The 21250-nt window shown below is 42.8% G+C and overlaps 1 protein-coding gene across 1 annotated transcript in view; it reads right to left on the reverse strand.

Moving 5' to 3' along the window:
- Positions 1-19004, reverse strand: part of LOC135431134 (AF4/FMR2 family member lilli) — a 73894-nt gene extending 54890 nt beyond the window's left edge. The window contains exon 1 of the mRNA XM_064686086.1: positions 18697-19004. Within this exon, the coding sequence (XP_064542156.1) occupies positions 18697-18735 (39 nt within the window). The 5' untranslated portion in view covers positions 18736-19004. The remainder of the gene's footprint in view (positions 1-18696) is intronic.
- Positions 19005-21250: the final 2246 nt, after the last annotated feature.

Below are 21250 nucleotides of genomic sequence, written 5' to 3' on the forward strand. Positions count from 1 at the left end.
AGAGGATTTATAAGGAAAAAAATGGAAAAGTTTCACATCAATTGGAGAGATTTAGGGAAAGTTCTTATTAAATTAAAAAGAAATAAGGACAAGATCTTATGGCAAAATATTGTCAAATATAACATCGCATGAAAAACTATATTCTCAAAGTTAATTATTTATTTATTTGCAGTTGAAATCAGCTCAATGTTGGTTTTGATGCCGATTCAAATAAGCACTAAAAATTAAATAAGGAAAATAAAAAAAAAAAATAAAAATATAATTAAAAAATTGAAAGATGGAATTATATCTATAAATATAATAGTTTCTCAGGCAAATTTAAAAAATATTAAAAACTATTAAAATAATTTTAATGAATTATTTTAAAATAGAAAAGTATTAAAAACATTTATTTTCTTTAGATAGTTTTTTAAAGATGAAAAGGTCTAACAAGCAGCTTGATGTACATCTACATTTACAATTAATTTATTTTATTAGGTGCAAGACTTGGAATAGTGCAAGATTGGACAACCGTCTCAGTTCAGAAGTTAGAATTAACACTGTAAAAAGTCGTTTTATTCTAAGGCATTACTTTATTTGAACGCTCAGACTAGAGCAAAAAGTACGCATTATGTTAAAAAGAAGTTCGAAATGGGCACAACTTTACATATACAAATAAGGAAACACACACACACACACATACACAGACAGTGGGGCACACAGTGCAGTTGATCGCATAGCAGTTGCTGCAACATTGCATTTGGCTCGTGCCAGGATAGTCCCCAGATTGTCTAGCAGCTGAGTCCCCAGCTTGTCTACCAGCTGCTGTTCACGCCTAAAGTGAGATATTTTCGCAAACTAAAACGACGGCACGCACACACGGCGTATGCGTAACGTTTGCTTCTGTCTGGGAGCTGGTCAAGTGTGAAGGGGAGGGGCTACGAGGTGTGTGTAGAGGGGGGGCCATAGATTTCAGTTAACTGCTGCGCAATGTTGTCCTCAACATGCAGGCAGGCAGTCAGCAGGACGAGCAGGAACATCATCTTCATCAAACTTCATGATGAGAATTCATATGCAAATCCAAAACGCAAATCAGAGACGACGAGTCCTGGCCGCTGCGTGTCCTGGCGAGCTAAAGTGCTGACAGATGAGGCGTAAAACGAGCGACTCGACAAGTAGGGTAAAGTGACTACCAAGTGTCTCAACAATAAGCGCCAGTTTATGCAGGCTTCATTTGTTATGGAAGCTCTAGTTTAAAATAAAATCAGAAAATAAAAATTCTTCAAAGAATGTGCGCAATTCGCTTGCGAAGTATTTAATAAAAATATTTAATTGCCAAAAGTTGCTTTGTAAAAAAATGCAATGGACCTCAAAAAATATTACACTCAGATAAAAAATCACGTTTTTAATGGGCAAAATTCAGTTTGTCTTTATCCAACAACGCAATTCTTTCAAACACTTTTTTAAGTTGGAAATTTCTAAATACCAGATTTAAATACAGCTTCGAGAAATTTTCAATATTCTTATTTCCAGTAAGCAAATTTTTGTACTTTCCCCGAAGGCTTTTTTAATTTCAAACTTTAAGGGTCCACTCTAAAATCAAGCCCATTTCAGAGTTAATTTTGAATAATTCTAAAAGGACATATACTCAAAATTCCTTGAAATAAAATCTATCAGAATTTAAAACGAATATTTTTTCTGAGTGTAAAAACATTCATTAAACATGAAAAACTGCATGTTTGTTATTAAAATAAAATGCGCGAATTTTTTTATATAAAATATGCGAAAATAAAATATATATATATACGCATGCATACATATAAATATATAAAAAAGACTTAATTGAAATAGAATATGGCTCTGGGCGTGGCTGTTTTATTAATGCAGCGCTGATTTTTCTATGCGCCGCTCATATATTTTATGCAATCTTTATTGTGCGCGCACACATTGCGTATACGCGAATGTACATATATATATATATATCTTTTTTATATATATTTGATTAAATATGCATATAGAAAAAATTATTTGAATATGCAAATATAGCAAAAGCTGCAAATACAAATTTTTTCTTATACACACATATACATATATATTTTTAATTTTTTGAATACATTTCTATTGTGCTCTTTTTTCCATGTAAATTTGAGTGCATAGGTAAAAAAAAAAAAGAACAAGAAGAGAATTGATATGCACACTGCTTTATGCAGCTGACTGTATTGTACAGCGAATGTGTGCTATCAAATATTTAACGCATGAAATATTAAACAAACTAAAATTTGCGCCCAAAAAATCATAACAAATACGGCAGCGAAATTAAACAAAATCCAAAAAAAAAAATGATATGAAAAACTTAAATAAATATATATATGTATGTATTTATAATATTTGGTCTCTTCTATTGTTTTAGTGTTGCGTTTTTACCGCTGATTGATGCGTTGCTGCCTTTGACAGTTTTTTGCCAGCCGTGTACCAATAAATGTTTTTTATAAAAGCTAAACATTGGCTAACAAAAAATGTTACCACACATATAGAAAATATGTATATAAAATATTTATGCAGCATGTTACGTATAAAATAGGTATTAAATCATGGAAATATACCAAATATTTATGCAGTAAAAATAAATTTAGAAATAATAAAAATATCTATAGTCAAAATACTTGTAAATGAAATATTTGCATTTTATTAAGCAATAATGAAAAAATTTAATGGAACTAAAATAACTAAGACCCGTAAAGTTTCTGGATCAGGTGCTAAGCTCGATTAGGATTTGGGCTATTTACGTAATTTAGATGGGTATTCTATAAACGATTTTTGTTGAAAAAGAATAAAAGAGTTAGACTGATGGAAATATTAAAAATATCTGTTAAAATAGGAACAAAAAAAATGTACTATCAGACCTTTTTCTATTAAAGTTATTTCGATAACTTCTAGGATACTCTGCCTTAGTTTGATACATGCATTTTTTGTAGCATATCTATGGAGAGTTCCACTTCTGGCAAAAGGACTCCCTTAGCGTGTAAAAAAAACTCGTTAGAAAATCCCATTAAAAGGCGGTCTTTCGTCATGCCACCCAGCAAATGCCAAGCAATGCGAAAAATCAAATTCAACTTTCACAGCGAGCCCTGATTCCAACTCATTGCAATTTGAAGGAGGGGGGTGGGGGGGGGGGGGGGCGACACTGTGCTAGGTGGGGTTAAGGGTAGCAGCGGAATTTCCGCCGCCCCCGCCAACGTCGTCAATCGAAACAAATCATAATCAAATCGAATTTCAGTTGATTTTCACTCGCAAAGACAGCGAGTCACAGCGAGTGGCCCCAAGTTGGCAGCAGGACTCATTGCCGGAGCTCAAGATAACTAAGGAGCAAGAGATGGAGACCCAATGTGGCCAAGTGCCCGGTCAGGTGCGGGGTGTGTATAGCAGACTTAAAGCAGAGCGCAAACAGAGATGAAAAAAAAAACGAAAGGAAATAAAAGAAAAATCGCACATAAAATTGATGATAAACCGTTCCAAATAATATATATATATATATTTTTCTTTTTCGCCTCGTTTTCCCAGCGCCCGCAGGGGCAGCATTCGGGCGGGGGGGTTTTTCGGCTGGTAGCTGGGCCAAGTTTAGCCCCACATCTTAGCCAGCGCCAAAGCTGCGTGGCAGCCAACAACGCGGCGGCACAGGAAATGCTCCGAAGTCTGAAGGCAAAATGATGAATTATTTGCTGCCTCTTTCGTTAGGCGTCAAAGTTTCGCTGGAGAGACAGCGGCAAGTGTGAGGGGGCAGGCGAGTGGTTGTCAGGAGTTTGGCGCTGGGGACTGCGCAAAAACATAAAAATAAAGTCGGGCAGAGAGTCTGGCAAACAAACGTTTTAGAGGTGGACCCGAAACGCCCCTTGCCCCCCAGCCCCAGCCCCAGCCCCAGGTCGCCCGGCAGCGACAACGCCAAACGTTTTTGACACAATTTGTGCCACTGTCTGTGGCTCGGTGGGTGCTGGTCTGTATGTGTGTATGTGTGTATGTGTGTGTGGTGTGTGTGTGCACCGAGTTGGGTTGTGTCTGCTGCTTGAATGATTTTTAAACGAGGCAAGAAATCCCAAAAGATGCGGCAAACGTTTTGTTGTTGGCATCGGTTCACGTGGGTTTTCTCTTTGCTTTGCTCATTCTTTCAATTTTTTTCTCCCTTTTTTGGGTGATTTTATTTTTGCTAAAAATGGGCGCCCTAGCTAGATAATACGACAAACATTTGGGGCAGCAAAAAAAAAATTGAGGAAAACTTTTTATTTGGCTAACAAAGCGCAGAAGAAGAGGCAGCTCCAAAGGGTTCAGATTGTAGAGGGATTAAGGGGGGGAGGGCGAGTTTATCAGCGGATTGAACTTATTTTTTTGAAGTGAGTTGTAGCCAATGGAGTTGGCGCCCATTCGCGAAATGTTATGAAATTGTATGAATATTTATTTGAAAGAGTTGCAGGAAATGGGCCTAAAAGAAATTGTAAAAATTGTTTATTATTTTTCATAGGGGAGGTAGATCATTGGATCAGGTTTTGAATATAGTATATGTATATGACAATTGGAACACGAAGCAAAGCAAAAGCATTTAAACAGACGGAAAGACTGACAATCCTGACGGACTTTGGAAGTTGATATTGATCAAGAATAAAAACGTATCTGGTCATTATAAATGGTGTGAAAAAATTATGTTAACTTAAGCAAGTGTATTAAAAGTAGAGAAGTTAGTTAAGCAAAGAGCCCTTGGCATAAAGGAAATTATTATTTCGAGTACACCTAGTAAAAATGTAATTCTGGGATATTATAATCCAGTGTAGGACATAATTTGCGCAGCTCTAAACCAATTTATTCCAGTCATTTTCAAATGCAATTTACGCTCGATGCTGAGTCAACTGCTCTCCTGACTAGCTCGAAGTCCGGAAAGCAGCTCCGCACCGAAATATAGCCAAGCCAGGGCAAGGCAAGCCGTGGCAAGCCCAAGCCCAAGCCCATGCCGCAATTTGATGGCCGGTGCCATCATAATCAACAACGCCTCAGTCCCGGCAACACCCGCTGGCTTCCGCACCTTCTCCCCACCTAACCCCTGCCTCTTGAAGCAACAACACTCGTCCCCAAAGCGCACTTGAGTTTTGCGAGCGCGCCAGAAAGTTGGCAGAGCACAAAATGCTCGAAACGGCTCCATTTCCCATTTTCCCCCCATTTCCCATGTCGTCGCTGGCGGTTTTACAACCTTCGCCGGAGCGAAAGTTGCGTTCGCTGGTCCCTTTTCGCGTTTTTTTTTTTATTTTTTTGTTTTGCTCCCCCGAGTGGGTGGGTTAACACACCTTCGTAATATGCCTGGCAGGGTCGACGGCGTTGGCATCGTCGTCGTCTAGCGTTGGCAGCAACCTTCACAAATGGTAACAATTTCAATTTCTCTGACGCCTTATCGCGCCCTCGCACATATGTGGCAGCGGGCGTCGCAGGGGGTGGCAGACCCAAGCTCGAACCCAAGCTAAAACCCGGTCGGGCACCGCCAAACTTTACAGCTCAAAGTTGCCGATTTGCGCTTGGGTGCAACATAAAAGTAGAGAGGGAGAGAGAGTGGAGATGGAAAGAAAAAAACAGCGAAATTATTACAAAGTGGGCGTAAGGGCTGTAGGCTGTGGGCAGGGTCTGTGGCACGGCAAAAATGCGTAGCAGATTAGCGATTTAGGGATGTGGAAAATTCATACGTCTGCCAGCCAACAGCCAACAGCCAGCCAGCCGGCAGTCCGGAGTAAATGACTAAAAAGGGTTCTGGGTCCGCTCGAGACCCAGACTCAGACTCAGGACCCAACAGCGGAATTGTTTTCGAGAACTTGCAACGAGGCACGAAAAAATGTTTAGCTGCATTTAAATAGGCGCTGAGGCGCTGAGACTTCCGATTTGCGACTCGCGACCTGCCCACTCCCGACCGGCTGTCTAAGCCCCCGGCCCACAAAGTGGCACTCAATTACACTGTGCAGCAGACGGATGTTGGCTGTAGTTATTATATAAGATGTCTAGCGGCTGGAGGCCAGAAATAAATGGTATAACCAATCTAGCTGACTTTGAGAATTTTGATAATTCTGTATAAAATATTTAAGGACTCTAGTGAATATTTCCTGTGAACTAACAATGTTAAGAGATATCCTAAAGACAAGCTAAGATTTAGAATATAATCTAAAAGGTTTGTAAGAAAAGCTAAATGAGATAACATAAAGACAGTTTAGAATACATTTTGCGTTCATAAAATTGTTCCTCTATATATAATATGAATTTTCAAGGATAAATAGCAACTTTTTGTTATAGAGAAAAATTGAAATGTAAATAATAATTTGTAATAATTTAAATTGACTGAACAATCCTTATACCTAATCTCATTATCAGTGAGTTTTTTATTAACAAGATTTCACAAAAGAAGAAAAGTCACCCATTAAGCTATAAAACATAAAAATAATATCTAGTATATCGTTGTTCGCATGCATTTTACCGGAAGAATTTCAGAAAAAATTATGAAAAGATAATTATAATCAAAATAAACTTGGATAGGCTTGGAAAATTATTAGGTTTTCTTTTAGTACGCTTGATTTGAACAAAAAAATGTTTTAGCTTATTCTTATTATTTTTATATATATTTGGAATTTCTCTTAGCTTATTATTTAATTTTCTCATATAAGTTAAATACCCAAATAATGTAGCGCTGTGTTCAGCGCCCTATCTGCACGCATCTGTGAGCTTTTAATGCGGCTTTGATTAAAAAACGCAGCACTTTTTAATTTGTGGCAACTACTATGTCTCTGCCCTCCACCCCTCCCTCCATGCCAGTGGCAACACCTAACACTGAGCAGCGTCTCCTACTCCTAGCTGCTGGCAGAGACAAAGGCAGCCAATGATTGAAGTACGAGTATATCCCACATTTCAATTGCCTCGGCCTGGCGCCCCTGTCTGACAGACAGTCGCTGTTTACAGGGTGCAGCAACACTCCGACCCCCCCTCCCCATCCCCCTTTGTCCCTTGGCAGCCCTTAATGCTGCACTCGACTATAATTTTTATGTTACCATGCACTCGCCTACCAATTAAAATGTCTGCACCCAGCTTCGGATGTGCTTATGTCGCTAATAAACCGTATTATTAAGTGCGTTGGGTAGGGGGCTGGCGCGTTTAAGGGGGGCAGGGGTTTAGGTTTTAGGTGGCATTGCATGTTGACCACCCTTCTGCCAGTGTGTGTGTGTGCGTGTGTGTGTGTGTATGTGCAACGCGACAGCCACTTTCAACTTCCGCCGGCAAATGTATAATTCTATGCCACTGCAACTGGATATTTTTTTTTTTGTTCTCCGAGCCTAGGCACCAGTCCGCCCGCCCTCCCTCCGGCAACACAGTCCACCACCCCCTCGGCGTTAGAGCCATGCTCCTGGTACCCTGCCAGTTGTATGTAAATTAATTTTAAGCTGCTTAAGCTAAGAGAGAACATTTTTCATTTCATTTTTGTGCGCCTTTATGCGTTTATGAAGTGGGCGCGGACCAAGTTTCTGTGAGAATTTTCGTTGATATCAAATAAGAGTGGGGCGAAAAAAGTGGGCGAAAAAAAGAAAGTAAAAGAAAAGAAACAGTTACCAACTGTGTTGGCCAAATGTTTGCCGTACTTACTGCTTAAAGGAAATTGTATATCTTTTAGGGGGAAATGTCATTGCTTGCTTACCTGTAACGAAAACAGAGAAGATTTAAATGCGTTAGTTTTATTTAATTTGTAATATTCATTATAATTATTAAGAGGTTATTTTGATTTGCTAAGGTAAATATACAAATTATTAACGGAAGTTGCCGTTAGTTCTGTCTTTTCTTATTTCCATATCAAAAACTACCCTCAACATTTAACAAATAGAATGAGAAACTCTGAAATATTATTTCAGATATTAAAAATAAATACAAATTTTTAAATTGGCTGGACAAGAACATATTGAATAATTACAAAAAGAATATTAAAGTGAAGGAAGTCTGTAATTATTTAGAGTTATCTTTACTCACTACCTTTAATAATACTTATTAATTGATAGGCAATTAGTTTTAGAAGCAAACATATATTTTTAGGCTTATGAATATACTTTTGCACTAATAGTAAATAAAGAAATTTGATTCCAACCATTAAATATTTTTAAATGATTGTTTTGTGATACTTTTAGGACATTTTTCTTAAGTATCAAGTATTACGACAGCAAGAGTTAAATGTAAATGAGTTTATTTACAATTTGTAATGATATGCAAACACTCTCCAAGTCCATCAAAGAAATGAAAATATTTATAAAAATTACAATAAAGAATATATTTCATTTATAGGAACAGATGTAAAATTGTTTTGTTTTTGGTGATCTTTTCATGGTTGGGAATATGTTATTAATTTTATTGAATTTATTATCCAACCTGTGAGCATTACTCTACTTTATTACACTATTTATAGTTTATGCTCCTGATCTCTCTGCACCCCATGGCTCTTCATATAATTGCAGCTAGGAGCTGCACTTGCCTGCTTTCTAATTCATTATCATCGGCGGCTAGAGCGACTCCGCCGGCGCCACGTTTATAGAGGTCAAAAGTAAGACAAACAAGCGGTCGGGGTCGCTAAAGGACTCGCTTAGTCTGGGGTTGAGGATTGTGCGGGAGGCTGGTGGGCGCTGATAAACTTTACCAGCCGGGCCAAAAAGCGAATCCTGCCCGGGGGGGAGGCACAGAATTTATGTGGACTGCCCGACGCCGACGTAGGCGAAACTTTTGCATTGAATTTGAGCGGGCCAAACAAATTCTATTTTTTCTCGTTGCCACCCCTGGTACGTAGCCGACCCCCCTACCAGTCTAGTTTTTTATTTTGTTTTTATAGCGAGTAGTTTTGGGTTTTATTCGTGCGGGGGGGGGGAGAGCAGGGCAGGGCTGGCAAAACAAAAGGATTTTGCAGCTAAAGCGTACGGATTTTTAGTTAGTTGTTATTATTTTATATGGCCGCAGACCGGGTTCGAGTCTCAGCGTCCGAGTTCGAGTCCGAGTCCGAGTCGGACATGCAACTTTTTGCAGCATTCCGCACGGTGGGCGAGTAGCCAGGCAACGTTCTAGCAGAGGGGGAAGGGTGAGGGCTGCTTTAGTGCGCTGCAGCGGTACAAAACTTTTTATTTTTTTGCACTCTTTGCTGGAATGTGCGCCAAAGCATAATAATAAAAGCGAAAGGCAAGCAAAGGAGTAACATGCTCGTTAGCCCCAGCCAAGCGCCAGTATATAGCAGGATGATAACAGAACTAGAGGAGAAAAAGCAAAAAAACAAAAAAAAAAAATTCACGAAATAGCGTTGGAATGAGCGGCGAGGCAAGGAATAATCTAAAAAATGAAAACCCAAACGAAACGCAAGACAAACTTTGCCTGGCAGGCGTGGGTGCAAAATAAATGAGGAGCTAGCTGGCGCGCAGATTATGGGTTCGGGCATTGGAGGCGAGTGGTGGGGGTGGGGGGGGGGGGGGGGTGCGAGGGTATAGTAACCAGCTGAAGGACTCGCTGCTGCTGGATGAGTGCCACGGGCAGAGCTCAAACTTAAAATGGACAAACGTGCAAAGGCAGCTCGAGCCGAGCCGAGCCGAACCGCGGGCAGGAGGCAGCTACCCATGAGCTACGCTGATGAGCAAGGACTACGACGACGCTGAGTATATGCACAGGATACGGGGGGGGGGGGGGGTGGGGTGGGGAGTGACTGGGACGGGGGAGTAACAGCAGGAACAGCAGCCGGAGCAGCAGCCGGAGCAGCAGCAGCGCGCAGCATCTGAAACACACTAATAAAAAGCGTTGCGGACTACGTCCGCGTGAACTAGTCCTTTAGTCCTTTTGGACCTCTAGTCCTCTAGTCGCAAGCGTCGCCCCTTCCCCGCACTGCCAAGTGACTCTTAGCGAGGGTGCCCTTCCGTTACGTTTCTTGCCTTGCCTTGCCCTGCCCTACCCTGTCCCCTGCCCTGCTTTGCTTTTCATCCACACCCCAAAATTATGCTCAGCGTGGGCGGGGCTGTTGGTGGGCAAGAATATTTTTGTATAAAAATTGCGCTGGCGAAGCAAGCAAATGGGGCAGACAGTGACCGTACCAAGGGTAACCATCCAGAGAGGGGGTGTGGCTGGGGTTGGGGGGTGGTAAGAGTGTTGGTTAACTGTTGAAGGGTTAGGTTGGCGTACACTGCCGTTGCCTGGCAGGGAACTCGCAGCAATCCCAATTCTCGACTGTGTGTGGGTAGCGACAATGGGACAAGCCAAGTAAATGCTTGAGGAGGGGATGATAAAACGCGGGGTAAAGTAGTAGAAGGGAGAGAGAGAGAGAGAGGAGTGTGGGTGTGTGGGTGTGTGGGTGAGGGGCAGCATCAAAGACAACTGACGGAGTGGGCGATGAGGCACAGTGGTCGACTGACGAAATTTCAAGGTTAGTTATCGATAAATAATCGATAATGTAAATGATTTGTTGATGAAATAAAGTAAAATATAAATCGTTTGCAAACGATATGAAAACTTTAAGAAGTCAAATTAAATAAATTCAAATGATAAGAAAATGTTATCGATAATATATCGATATATTTTTCAAGTATTGCTCTAATATTAATAAATCAGTCAAATGATCATGTTATGTAATAAACATAACCTATCGAAAGACTATAAATGAGAAATCAAGTATATTAAATGGAACAATATTAAATAGAATACAAAATATAATAATAATAATAATAATAATACCAATAATAATATTAAAAATAATAAAAAAATGAATAATAATAATTATTAAATAAACAAACAAAATCAAATCGGAATGAATCGATTTTTAATCGAAGCACAAATAATTTCAATATTAAGGTCAATTAGTGTCCAGCTACAGCTGGTTGACGGGATTGAAAGCGTTTCTTTATAATTTGTATAAAAAAAAATCCCACACATTATCAATATTTAATACGTAAATATTTGCCAGTTCATTCCATTGTTTGTCTCCAATAGCAACCACCTTGGCCGCCGGCAGCAATCCGATTGCCGACTTCATAGTAGAAAATGTAGCGCATATTCCTGTTCAAGCGCCTGCAGAATAAAAAATTCTTTCTATTTTATTTTACTTTTCTTTTTTTTTTTTTGGTGCGCCACCTACGACGGCAACTCTAAATGAGGGTGGGATAGGTGCCCGGCCATGCTTTACAAGAGCGTTGAAAGGGTACAAGACAGCGTCCTCGCTGAAATGTTGCTGACTTGAGCTAGTTGCCAGAGCTGGGGTCCGACGAGGACGAGGACGAGGATGAGGACGAGGACGACGACGGCGAAGACGACGCTGAACATTGCGATGCTTGAGTAATTCAATAGCGGAGCGTAGGAATCCAACAACTACCCCTAGAGTCGGGGCAAAGTTGCTGGCGCACGCTACGTGGCGTATTTCATTAGCAGTTGGTTGATAGTGGAGCGAGTAGATTGAAGTGGGCTGGCGGGTGGGCGGGCTAGGTACAGCGATACCTGGATAAGGGGGACGGGCAACTGGGCCTAGCGTGCGCACTCAATAGCTAATTTTGTTCTAGGCTAAACCTGAGTAGGTAAAAGGTGTGACTTGTGTGCTAAAGCAAAACTAAATTGCATATTCGCTGCGACCAGACAAGTTGCGATAAAATCAGCGAAATCTATACTCTTAAAGAGAGTTCGAAGAACTTGATTTGTAGGAATTGCATGAAATTATTTCATAAGAGTTCCTTCTTTACCTTTTCATAGGTAAAGAATATTATATGCTAGGTCTAGTAAATGATATCATAGTCTTGGTAGAACTCATACTGACTGCAGGAGATCTCTGCTCGCCTTCAGACTTTCTTCTGCCATCCTCTTCATTATTCCACTTACTCCTATATATACATAAATAATATACTTTTTTTTCCTCCAATATTTTGTGCCTTGCAACTTTGCCAGAGTCCTCGAGGAACGTTGCCTGAAAAGTTTTTTTTCTCTAATTTGTGTGTTGAGCTTCTGGTGTCCGAGCGGACGAGCTGAGAGGCGGGGCTGTAGCCCAAAAGGAAGTCGCAACCGGAAACCTTTTTTTTTCTTCTCCCCCTCCTCCTACTCCTCCTTCTGCTCCTTCTGCTCCTTCTGCTCCTCCTCCTGCTGCTGCTGCCAGCTGCCCAGGGACTGTACGTGAAGACGATGTGACGGTTTGGGGGCAGGCAGGGGAAACAGGCATCAGGCATCGCTGTGAATCAGCATCAGGCAACATTGAAGACGCTGCTCATGCCCCAAAGATAAGGCCGCCAGCCAAAAACTTGCAAAGGCAAAGGGAGAGCAGGGAAGAAAAAAATGGGAGGAAAGGCAAAAGGAAAAAAGAACGTAGCTCCAACAATGAAGGCCAACGTTTTAGCTAAGCGAAAAGTTGGCTCCAATGGCTGTGGCTGGGTTTGGGATTGAAAGCACAAGAAGATGAATCGTTTTGTGTTGGCGTTTTGAGCATTCGAGTGGGCGACCATTAGGTGGGCAGCTTTGGGTAGGGGTTAAGATTGGGTTTGCTTTTGTGTGCCAAGAAAAACCCGACGCGGTTGAGCAGTAGCTGGTTGGTGGAGTGTCGCTCACTGTCGCTAGCAATAAGCTTTAGCTGGCCAGCAGTAGGAGGACTTGGAGGAAGTCTAGTCGGTCTAGCGACGCCTTCGAGTACGCAGCAGTAGGTACACATCAATCGTGTGGCCATAGCTGGACGTGGCCTAGCTCTCAGCTGGGCGTTGCTCTGGGTACAAGGCCCAAATGGAGGGGATTCGTCGTTTTCATTAAGCACCAAAAAAAAAACAAACTCAACTCGGGGAGTTGGATCCTGGCGACGTTGTTCCAAGTAATAAAAGTAAAATGCGTCTGATGAACAGCGCACAAAGGCAGAAAGCATAAAAATTTGTTGGCTTTGCCTACGCTCTGGCCTGTAGCTCATCAGCAAAACGCCGCAACGTCCCGCAAAAAGATCCAGCATATAATGAAGGGTAAGGAAGCACTGGCAAAGGCAAGAAAGTGCGGGGTTGGAGTAGGGGGTATATGAAGGGAGAACTTGCTACACAACTGACATGGGTTTCATTTGTATGCTGCCTGCTGGCGACACTGGCAGGCGGCAGGGGTGGGAGGAATTGCGGCAAGGCAGGACTTGAGCCAATGTGCTTTGCCCTGCCCTGCCCTGCCCGCCCGGCGCTGTTGCCACATGTGTGCCGGCACCCCTTTAAGATGTCTCGTGCGCTGGCACTAAAAAGCATCACAAACTAACTAAATGCGAGTGTGTGAGTGTGTGTGTGCGTGTGTGTGTGGGGTGTACATGTGTTGGTGTGGTGGCTTTTAAGCAAACGTCTTTCACAAGTGAAAGGCCTGGAGGGCAAGCAGCGGATTGGGTTCAGGGGGCGAGGCTGGCAGCCATCACTGGGGGAAAAGCCAAAAATGTAACCTAAAACTGCAAGAAAATTAACCAAAAATACTAAGCCAAAGTCGAAGACACTTAAACACATACACAAACACAACCATGTGTGTGGTTGAGGCTGTGCCTATGAAAATTGTAGAACTCGAGAGTGGGAAGTGTGGGGGGAGTGCCCAAGTGCACGGAGCCTTTGACTTGGCAACATGGCAAGACAGGCAACAAACTTGGCAGCAAGGTGAGGCGCCTGTAGCTACCCTCTAAAGCCCCACTGCATCCGCCTCTGCTCACCTCTAGCTCTTGTGTGTGTGTGTAGAAACTTTTGGCATTGTTTTTGTGTGTACTCCCAGTGTGTGTGTGTGTGTGTGTGTGGATTGGAGGCGGCGTCGCTTGTTGGGCGTGCTTTTTCTGATGTGGGATTTCAGTGTGTATGTGTGTGCCTCTGTGAGTATGTGTGTGTGTGTGTGTATTAAGACTGAGCTAACTCTGTGCCCGCCTCTAACTCAGTTTTCGCAGCAACTTTGATTGTGGCTGTAGCTGAAATACATTGCTGCCTGCCACAGCTGCTGTTGCAGCGCCTTCATTTTGGCCAAGATGGAGTTCAGTTCAGCTGCCAATGTGTATATGTGTGTGTGTGTGTGTGTGTGCGGTGCGGTGCGTTGCGGTGTGGGTGGTGACCTAGCCACCTAGGTTTGTCTGTTTTGCGCTTGACAGTACGTAAAGACGTTCCTTGGCAGGTTTTTCGTGAACACGAGTGTGATGCTGCCTTCTGGGTAGGAGGAGAGCTAGAGAGTGGCGGGACTTTGAGCTGATGGCTCTTATTTATATGGATGTGTATGGCTGTGCTGTGGGCGGGATGCGGGTGCTCGGATGGCAAGCCCAGCAGCTAGTGATGAGCTACACTAAAAAAAATGGCCAGACTTAGGTTGAGAATGGGTTGCCCGTACTTAGCATGTGTTTGTTAAGTTCGAAATAAGATCCACAAATTACAAGTAGCGAATTTAAAAACTATCGATAAGTGCACGCTTACAAAATGTTATCGGACCATATCGAGTTATCGATACATTCATATTTTATAGTTTTTATTGAGCTATATCAAGCAGCTAACTGCAAATCGACAGCTATTTATATATATAGTATATGACCTTTAAGGCAATTACGATATCACAATACTATTCTCATAAAAGTCAAATGTCAAAGTTTAATTAAAAGCTATCGAAGTTTTGTATTTTTTAAGGGAACTTTGGGATTCGAAAGTTGAAAAGCTAATCACCGCCTTTGAATCGATGCCATAATTAGAGGGCTATCATGTCAAATCGCTGCTTCTTGTGCGCCCACAAGCCAGAAGTTCTGGCAAGGCCCCCGCCTCATCAACTGTATCAACTCATTCTCTCAGTGTCTGTGGTATCAACCAAAATGTAACCCGTCGAGCTTGTCGCTTGCCCTTAGCCAAAGTCGTCCTTAGCGTCGTAGTCGTCCACACCTCGTCCTTCTTTCGATTACCAGGGAGTTAAACTCAGCAATGTCTTCGTCGGTTTTCTTGTCATCTATTTCTATTTTCGAGCTATGGTTGTGCAGATGAGGGTCTTGGGCTGTCTAACTTGTCTGTTTGTATGATGTGATGCTAGCAGCTACACCAGCCCCAGCTACCAATCCCTCCCCTCCCTCCTGATCTATTCATGTGTGGAAGCCGTGTGTGTATGTGAGTGTGTGTGTGTGTGTGTGTTGGTGTGTGCAAAAAACCGTAAGCAATTTTCCGTAACATCTAACCAAACTGGATGGGAAGTGTGGGAGAGGGAGAGGGTGTCAACCCAAGACAGCCAGGGCGAAAGACGCCTTCGCCTTCGACGTTGTCGTAAAAGCTGCAACTCCTTCTACTTTCAATACACACACTCGCTTCCTGTGCATACGGTGCCAGTGTCCTGGTCCGGGTATTGGGGTATTGGTCCTAGCTTGGGTCCTGTTGACGACATTGACTAGTTCTCTGTCTGCTTCGATTCGCCTCGCACGTTGCTCTTGTTGCCTGCCTGCCTGCCTGCGACACTAATGCTGAGTTGTGTAACCGTCAAGCTGCAGCTCGCATCTTAAGTTTCTGCCTCCATCCGCCATCCCCCCGAAATTGATGAGGAAGGGTGCTGACTACCCCAAACCCTAACAACCTGGCAACGTCACCGTCAGCGTCACCAAAATCATGTTTGATTACAGCTGAGCAGCATAACAAGATACACTCATAGAAAGAAGAACTTTTTGAAATCCCAAAATTTTTAAATTCAAGCCTCAAATGCAGTACTAAGAAATGTTGTGCTCTTATTTTTTATATTATATATACATATTGAAATTAAAAAGTTCGCAAACGATCAACAATAATACATATTTAATTCAAGAATATTTGAAAACGTTCGTAACTTTTTCTTTCAGTGCATTCTCCTGACCGGGCTGGAGAGCTAGAGAGATTTTTGGGGGTAACTATTCAGTCTTTAAGTTTTGTGTAGATTTTGCAAAGGTACAAATTAAATCGAAAGACGCTTTCGACACGATGTCCTGCGGCGGCTTATGTGCGCTTAAGCACAAAGCTTGACCATCCATACACACAGAAACTCACACTCAATCTCACACACACACACACACACAGATCCCTTCACATATGTAGCGTCACATTCCCTGCCCTCGTTTGGCTTGAAGTTGCCTTTGACACAAACCCTACACCCCCCACACACACCCCCCACCACACACACACACACACCACTATTTATATACAAATGCCGCTGACTATATACAAAAGTCAATGCTTTTGTTCCTTACCGGGTTTGGGGGCTCGTCTTGGCAGCCCCTTCTCTTAGGCTGACCCACCCATATTTGCAATAAACAAACAAGCAGCAGACTTTTCATACGTGTTATGCACCCCAAATACCCTAACTACAATATATAGCTTAGAATTGTAAAAAGAGGGTCATTCTTTGCTTCCTGATTTCCTGATTTTTATATAATTTAAGCTAGCATATAAGCTCACTCTATATCCATAAATAGAAACTATTCAAATAAATGCATATTTAAACCTTGTTCTAGAGTTTTTATTTCATTTTAGATTTCATATTGACTATGCCAGCTAACCAAGTGTATATAATGTTTCATTCCCCATTTCCAGATTCTTTAGAGAACTCAAATTGAACAATCCATTGTAAAAAACAATTTAAAAAAACTACCAATATCTTTTATCTCACAACGTTCGTCAGATTTTGTCCTCCCCGTTTCCTTTACTTTCATATATATGATAATAAATGGAATCAGGAATCAATATTCAGAGATATTCCTTGAATCTTTTATAAATATTTCATAAGCTTTAATGTGAAAATAAAATTTACAACATGAAATAGTTTTTGAAATATAAATGAATATTTGATTTCCCCGATTTCTAATTCTGCTTAAGATTTCAAAAACCTTTCTTACATATCACTTAAGTCTGTTGTTGTTAAACAAACGCCTCGAAATAGTGGATATACCCTAGCTAAGTTAGCGCATAAGCAGCCCCATAGAAACTTGGCTGAGCGCTGGACAGTCTTTGGACTTTGTGGGTGTGTATCGGTTGCGGGATTTTGGGGCGGGAACAGCGGCATTTGGCTCAAGAAGCTTTACTTCTTTTGTGGCGGCAACGCTGGCGCCCAAGCTACCGCAGCCCCATCACCCCCTGGGCCACCAACAAAGTTCCCCGTCTCCTCCGCCTGGCCAACCCGTCGGGCATTTGGCGTTGCCAGCGCCTTCGTCTTTGCCTGCGTCTTCGTCATTTGATGAATTACCGTGCAGGGCAAAATGTGCGCCCTTTGGAAGCGTGGCACGAAAGTCAGTGTGGGGTGGGTGCGTGTGGGTGCGGGTGGGTGTGTGTGGGGGTTGTGTGTTAGGAATGTGAGTGTGTGTTGCGTTTCATTTTGGGCTGCAGACACCATCAACTGGAACACACTCACACCCGTCAACTCATTTCGCGCTTCTATATACTCAATATACACACTCACACCTACGCATGCATACACACTCCCACACTCACACACACATATCCAGCTAGCGCGCTGTCGTATATCATTAGAGTGTGCCCCCCTGTCTAGGCGCCATTTCATCCAAATCGGCATTATGAGCAGGTTTTCTTATGCGGCGGCTGCGGCTGCTGCTGCTGCCTACGCGGCGTATTAGTAATATTTCTGCAACTGTCTACGATTTTTTGTCGATTTAATTTTTTGCCTGGGCTGGTATTTGCTTTGCGGCTGCTGCTCAAAGGTAGGCAACAAAAAAAAAAATAGAATAAAAATAGCGAATGTGTGAGTAAGGTGGGTAAATTGATTTCATATGCGTCTAAATGAATGGAGACAGCGCCGCTGCGGGAGGTCGTGGAAGCTGTAGCTTAAGAAGCAATAATACAGATATTACATAGGTGAGAAATTTTGGCTGTGGGTACAGGAGCTGGAGCGTGATAAAACGAGTTAGTTGAGTTACTTGAGAAGCGAAGATTTTTCTAGTGGGTCTTTGGCCTTTGTAATAACAAGAGCACATAATATTTCCCGGAATTGAAGCGAGAGTGTAGACTAATTAATTTCAATTGTGGGAAGATACAAAAGTTTTCACATACAAAGTGCGTTCTATTTTGGAATCAAGAGTGCTCAGTAGATAGAGGGCTCTATGGAAGCCAGTGGCAGGTGGGCTAAGGGGATTGTGAATCCGACGCAGGTGTCTCTGTGTGTGGGTGCAGTCTCAATTGAAGGTCACAATAGCTAATTAAAACTAAGAGGTCACATTATAACACAATAATAATAAGACAAATGATAAGGATATCAAGAGTAATAATTAAATGATCATAAAATACTTGCATTTGAATAAATTAAGTGTGTCAGAATTTTGTTAATTCCAATGCTTAACTTAGTAGAAGAACATGTTGCTGTCCATTTCGAAGTTCAAGAGCACATTTGTTGCGCTTAAATTGTCTTAATGGCTGCGTGCAAAACAAATTGATTTTTAGACCAATTATTATCAACTCAGCAGAGATTATGGTTTTTCTAAGCTACAAAAATAGTACCAAGAAGTGGACAGCTCAACTATCGCGTGTTATTGTTGTTAGGAGCAACAAATTCCATTAATGATTTTTTAAATTAATTCTTGGATAATCCAACATAAGAAGTTAGCTGGAATTGCTGCGCTAGATAATTTGCTACTTGTGAGATATAAAAGTTGGGAAATTGCTTCCACGAATTGTTATTCTGAAGGATATTGCCACAATCTGTTGTGACGTCACCATCTTGGGATGCGTTGCGAATTGAACTCACCTTGTGCAGCAACACCGATGCTTTTCTTTTAGATGCCATTTTTGTGCTGGTGGTGGCACCTCCGCCAGCACCTCCGCCACCGCCACCGGTTGCCGATGCGGTACGTGTCGATGTTTTTGGTGTTTTTCTCGGATTTTTCGGAATTTTGGCAAATTTTTTGATTGCCTGCTGAGTGTAATGAAATTGACCAAAAACCAAAGTATCGAATTGACGCAAACGTTGCCAAAACTCGATGATATCAAAGTTGCTATGCAGCTGGCAACTTTTGTTATGATCTTTAGCACTAAACACTTTACACTGTTGCAGATTTTTTTTCGTTTGGAAAAGTGAGTAATAATAATATCCAAAAACTATTTTTTGGCGCGAATTTCCTCTCGCTTTGTTTTCTTTTTTTTCTTTCTTTTAACAACACTTTTAAATTGTTTCAATATTAAAAAGTAACCCAAAAATTTCTTTTTCCTTTTCTATTTATTTGTTTTTTTTTTTTTTTGGTTCGCGGCGAATGCAACAAGCGAACGCTTTTTGGCACACTAAACGCTAACGGTTGTTTTTGAGATTTGTGTGAGATTTGTTCTCAAGGTTTAGAGCGCTCCACCAGAGGCGAACCAAACACGACGAAAGCCAACTGCTGACTGACCAAAACAGAGACAGACAAATGCGTTTTCTAGCGCTAGCGCCTGTGACGCCGACAGCGGCAGCATGAGAGACAGAGAGCGTGTGTGCCAGTGAGAGCAGAATGAAAAAGAGAGAGAGCGAGAGAGAAAGAGAGAGCGTGGAACATGCGCCTGAACAAGGCGAACTGAATGTGGGACGCCGCCAAAAAGCACATGGAGAACGCGGAACGTGCGTGTGGAAGGCAAATGCCAAAAAGTGTGCAACACAATGTGTTCGAACGGGCAACGGGCAATGGGCGAGGACTCTGCATGGTCGAGTCGAGGGATATGAGTACAAAAACAGAGAAACGCCGATAACGGCAACTGCGGCGTCAACGAACCAACGCGACGGGCACAGCGAAGAGTGTGGGCTGGGAGAGGGTTGGAGTAACAGCGGATGGCGACGGCAGATGAGTTGACAAACAGCTGAGTGCCGAGTTTTGTGAATGGTTTGGGTGGCAGTCGGCCAGCGAGTTCGGGGTGTGAGGTGTTGCCGCTGAGTGGGTTTGGGCATGGTGTTTTGAAATTTTTTTTTTTGGGTTGCAGGGTGGGGGGGCATGGCAATTATTTTTGTTGCTTTTTTTGCGCGTCGCCAACAAAAATGCATCAGCAACAAGAACAACAACAACGAGAGATGAAGAGAGAGAGACAGAGAGAATAAGAGCCGCAACAGAGTGTGAGAGTGGGCTTTGTTGGTGTGGGTAGGATTGTGAGCGCTGCGGTGTGAGTGAGAGTGTGAGTGTGAGTGTGAGTTGTTGTTGTTGCTTTTGTCTTTCGCCGGCATGGCGAAAAAAAGGCCGGTTGGGATCGGTCGGTTCGTCGTTTGGTTAACGGACGGCGCGGTTTGGCGGTGTGTGTGAAAGTGGCAGGGGTGCGGTGGTCGTCGGCGTTTCGGATATGAAAAACGCACAAAAAATAAAGCATGCTTTGCGGCATTTTGGGTTGGGTTCGTCGAGGGGCATTTGTGGGGTGGGCTTGGTGAAGTTGGCAGACCGGAGTTGGGAGCTTGAAAAATAAATGAGAAAAATATACGACGAGCCGGCAACGTTGTTGCTGTTCTACCGTTGGCAGGGTCTACATGGGTTAGGGAGGGGGCGGTGGTGATTCTCGCTCTGTGCGTGTGCTGAGAGCGTGGGTGAACGGGTGCAGGAGTGGGGGAATGGTGGCTGAGGGTGCGGGTGCGGGGAGTAGAGGTTGGTGCGAAAGTGGACAACGTTGTTGTCGCTTGTCTGCCGTGTGCGCTGCGCTGTGTTAGGGGTTGAGAGGAGGGTGTGTGCGTTGGGCAGCGTAAAGTTTTTGAAAGGAATAAAAGAGAGAGAAAAAAAGGCGACGGGCCGCTTCAGTCTCTTTGTATTTTTATATTTTTGTGTGCCCGCGCGTTGTTGGTGTGAGTGCAAAAAGGGTCAAGAGCGTTGGGGCTACGGCTACCTTTAGCAAAAGAAATTGTTTAGCCACAGAGGGTGGAGTTTGCGGGTGGTCGCCCGACGGTGCGTGTTTATTGAGCGTGTGCCCACACCACCAACACACCCCAAGTTCAACTTTGCAGTCCCGTCGCTGTTTCAACTTTTTTCTGAGGTTTGTCTTTAGAGTGCGTCGTCGTCGTCGTCGTCCGTCATTCGTCATCCGTCGTCCGTCGCCCGTCGCTGATCATAAAACTCGACAGATTTTTGTTTTTCTTCGACAATAGTGGACAAGGGGCTGAGGCTTGTGTGTCATCATTGTTGCTCCTTAGGCTTGGGTTGGGCAGCTGTCTGGGGTGGCTGTTTGCAGCCCAAACGTGACGGCGTCTCCGTCTTCTTTTCTGTTGATTTGCGTTCAGTTTATTGTCTTTATCATTACGATTTATGCACCGCAATGCTCGCGTTTGTAGGGTATGATTAGGTTGTGAAGTCGCTGTGATA

The sequence above is a fragment of the Drosophila montana genome, unplaced genomic scaffold, assembly GCF_035044405.1.
Source record: "Drosophila montana isolate Dmon_TW-CO22-7 unplaced genomic scaffold, ASM3504440v1 contig_312_1, whole genome shotgun sequence".
Lineage (NCBI taxonomy): Eukaryota > Metazoa > Arthropoda > Insecta > Diptera > Drosophilidae > Drosophila > Drosophila montana.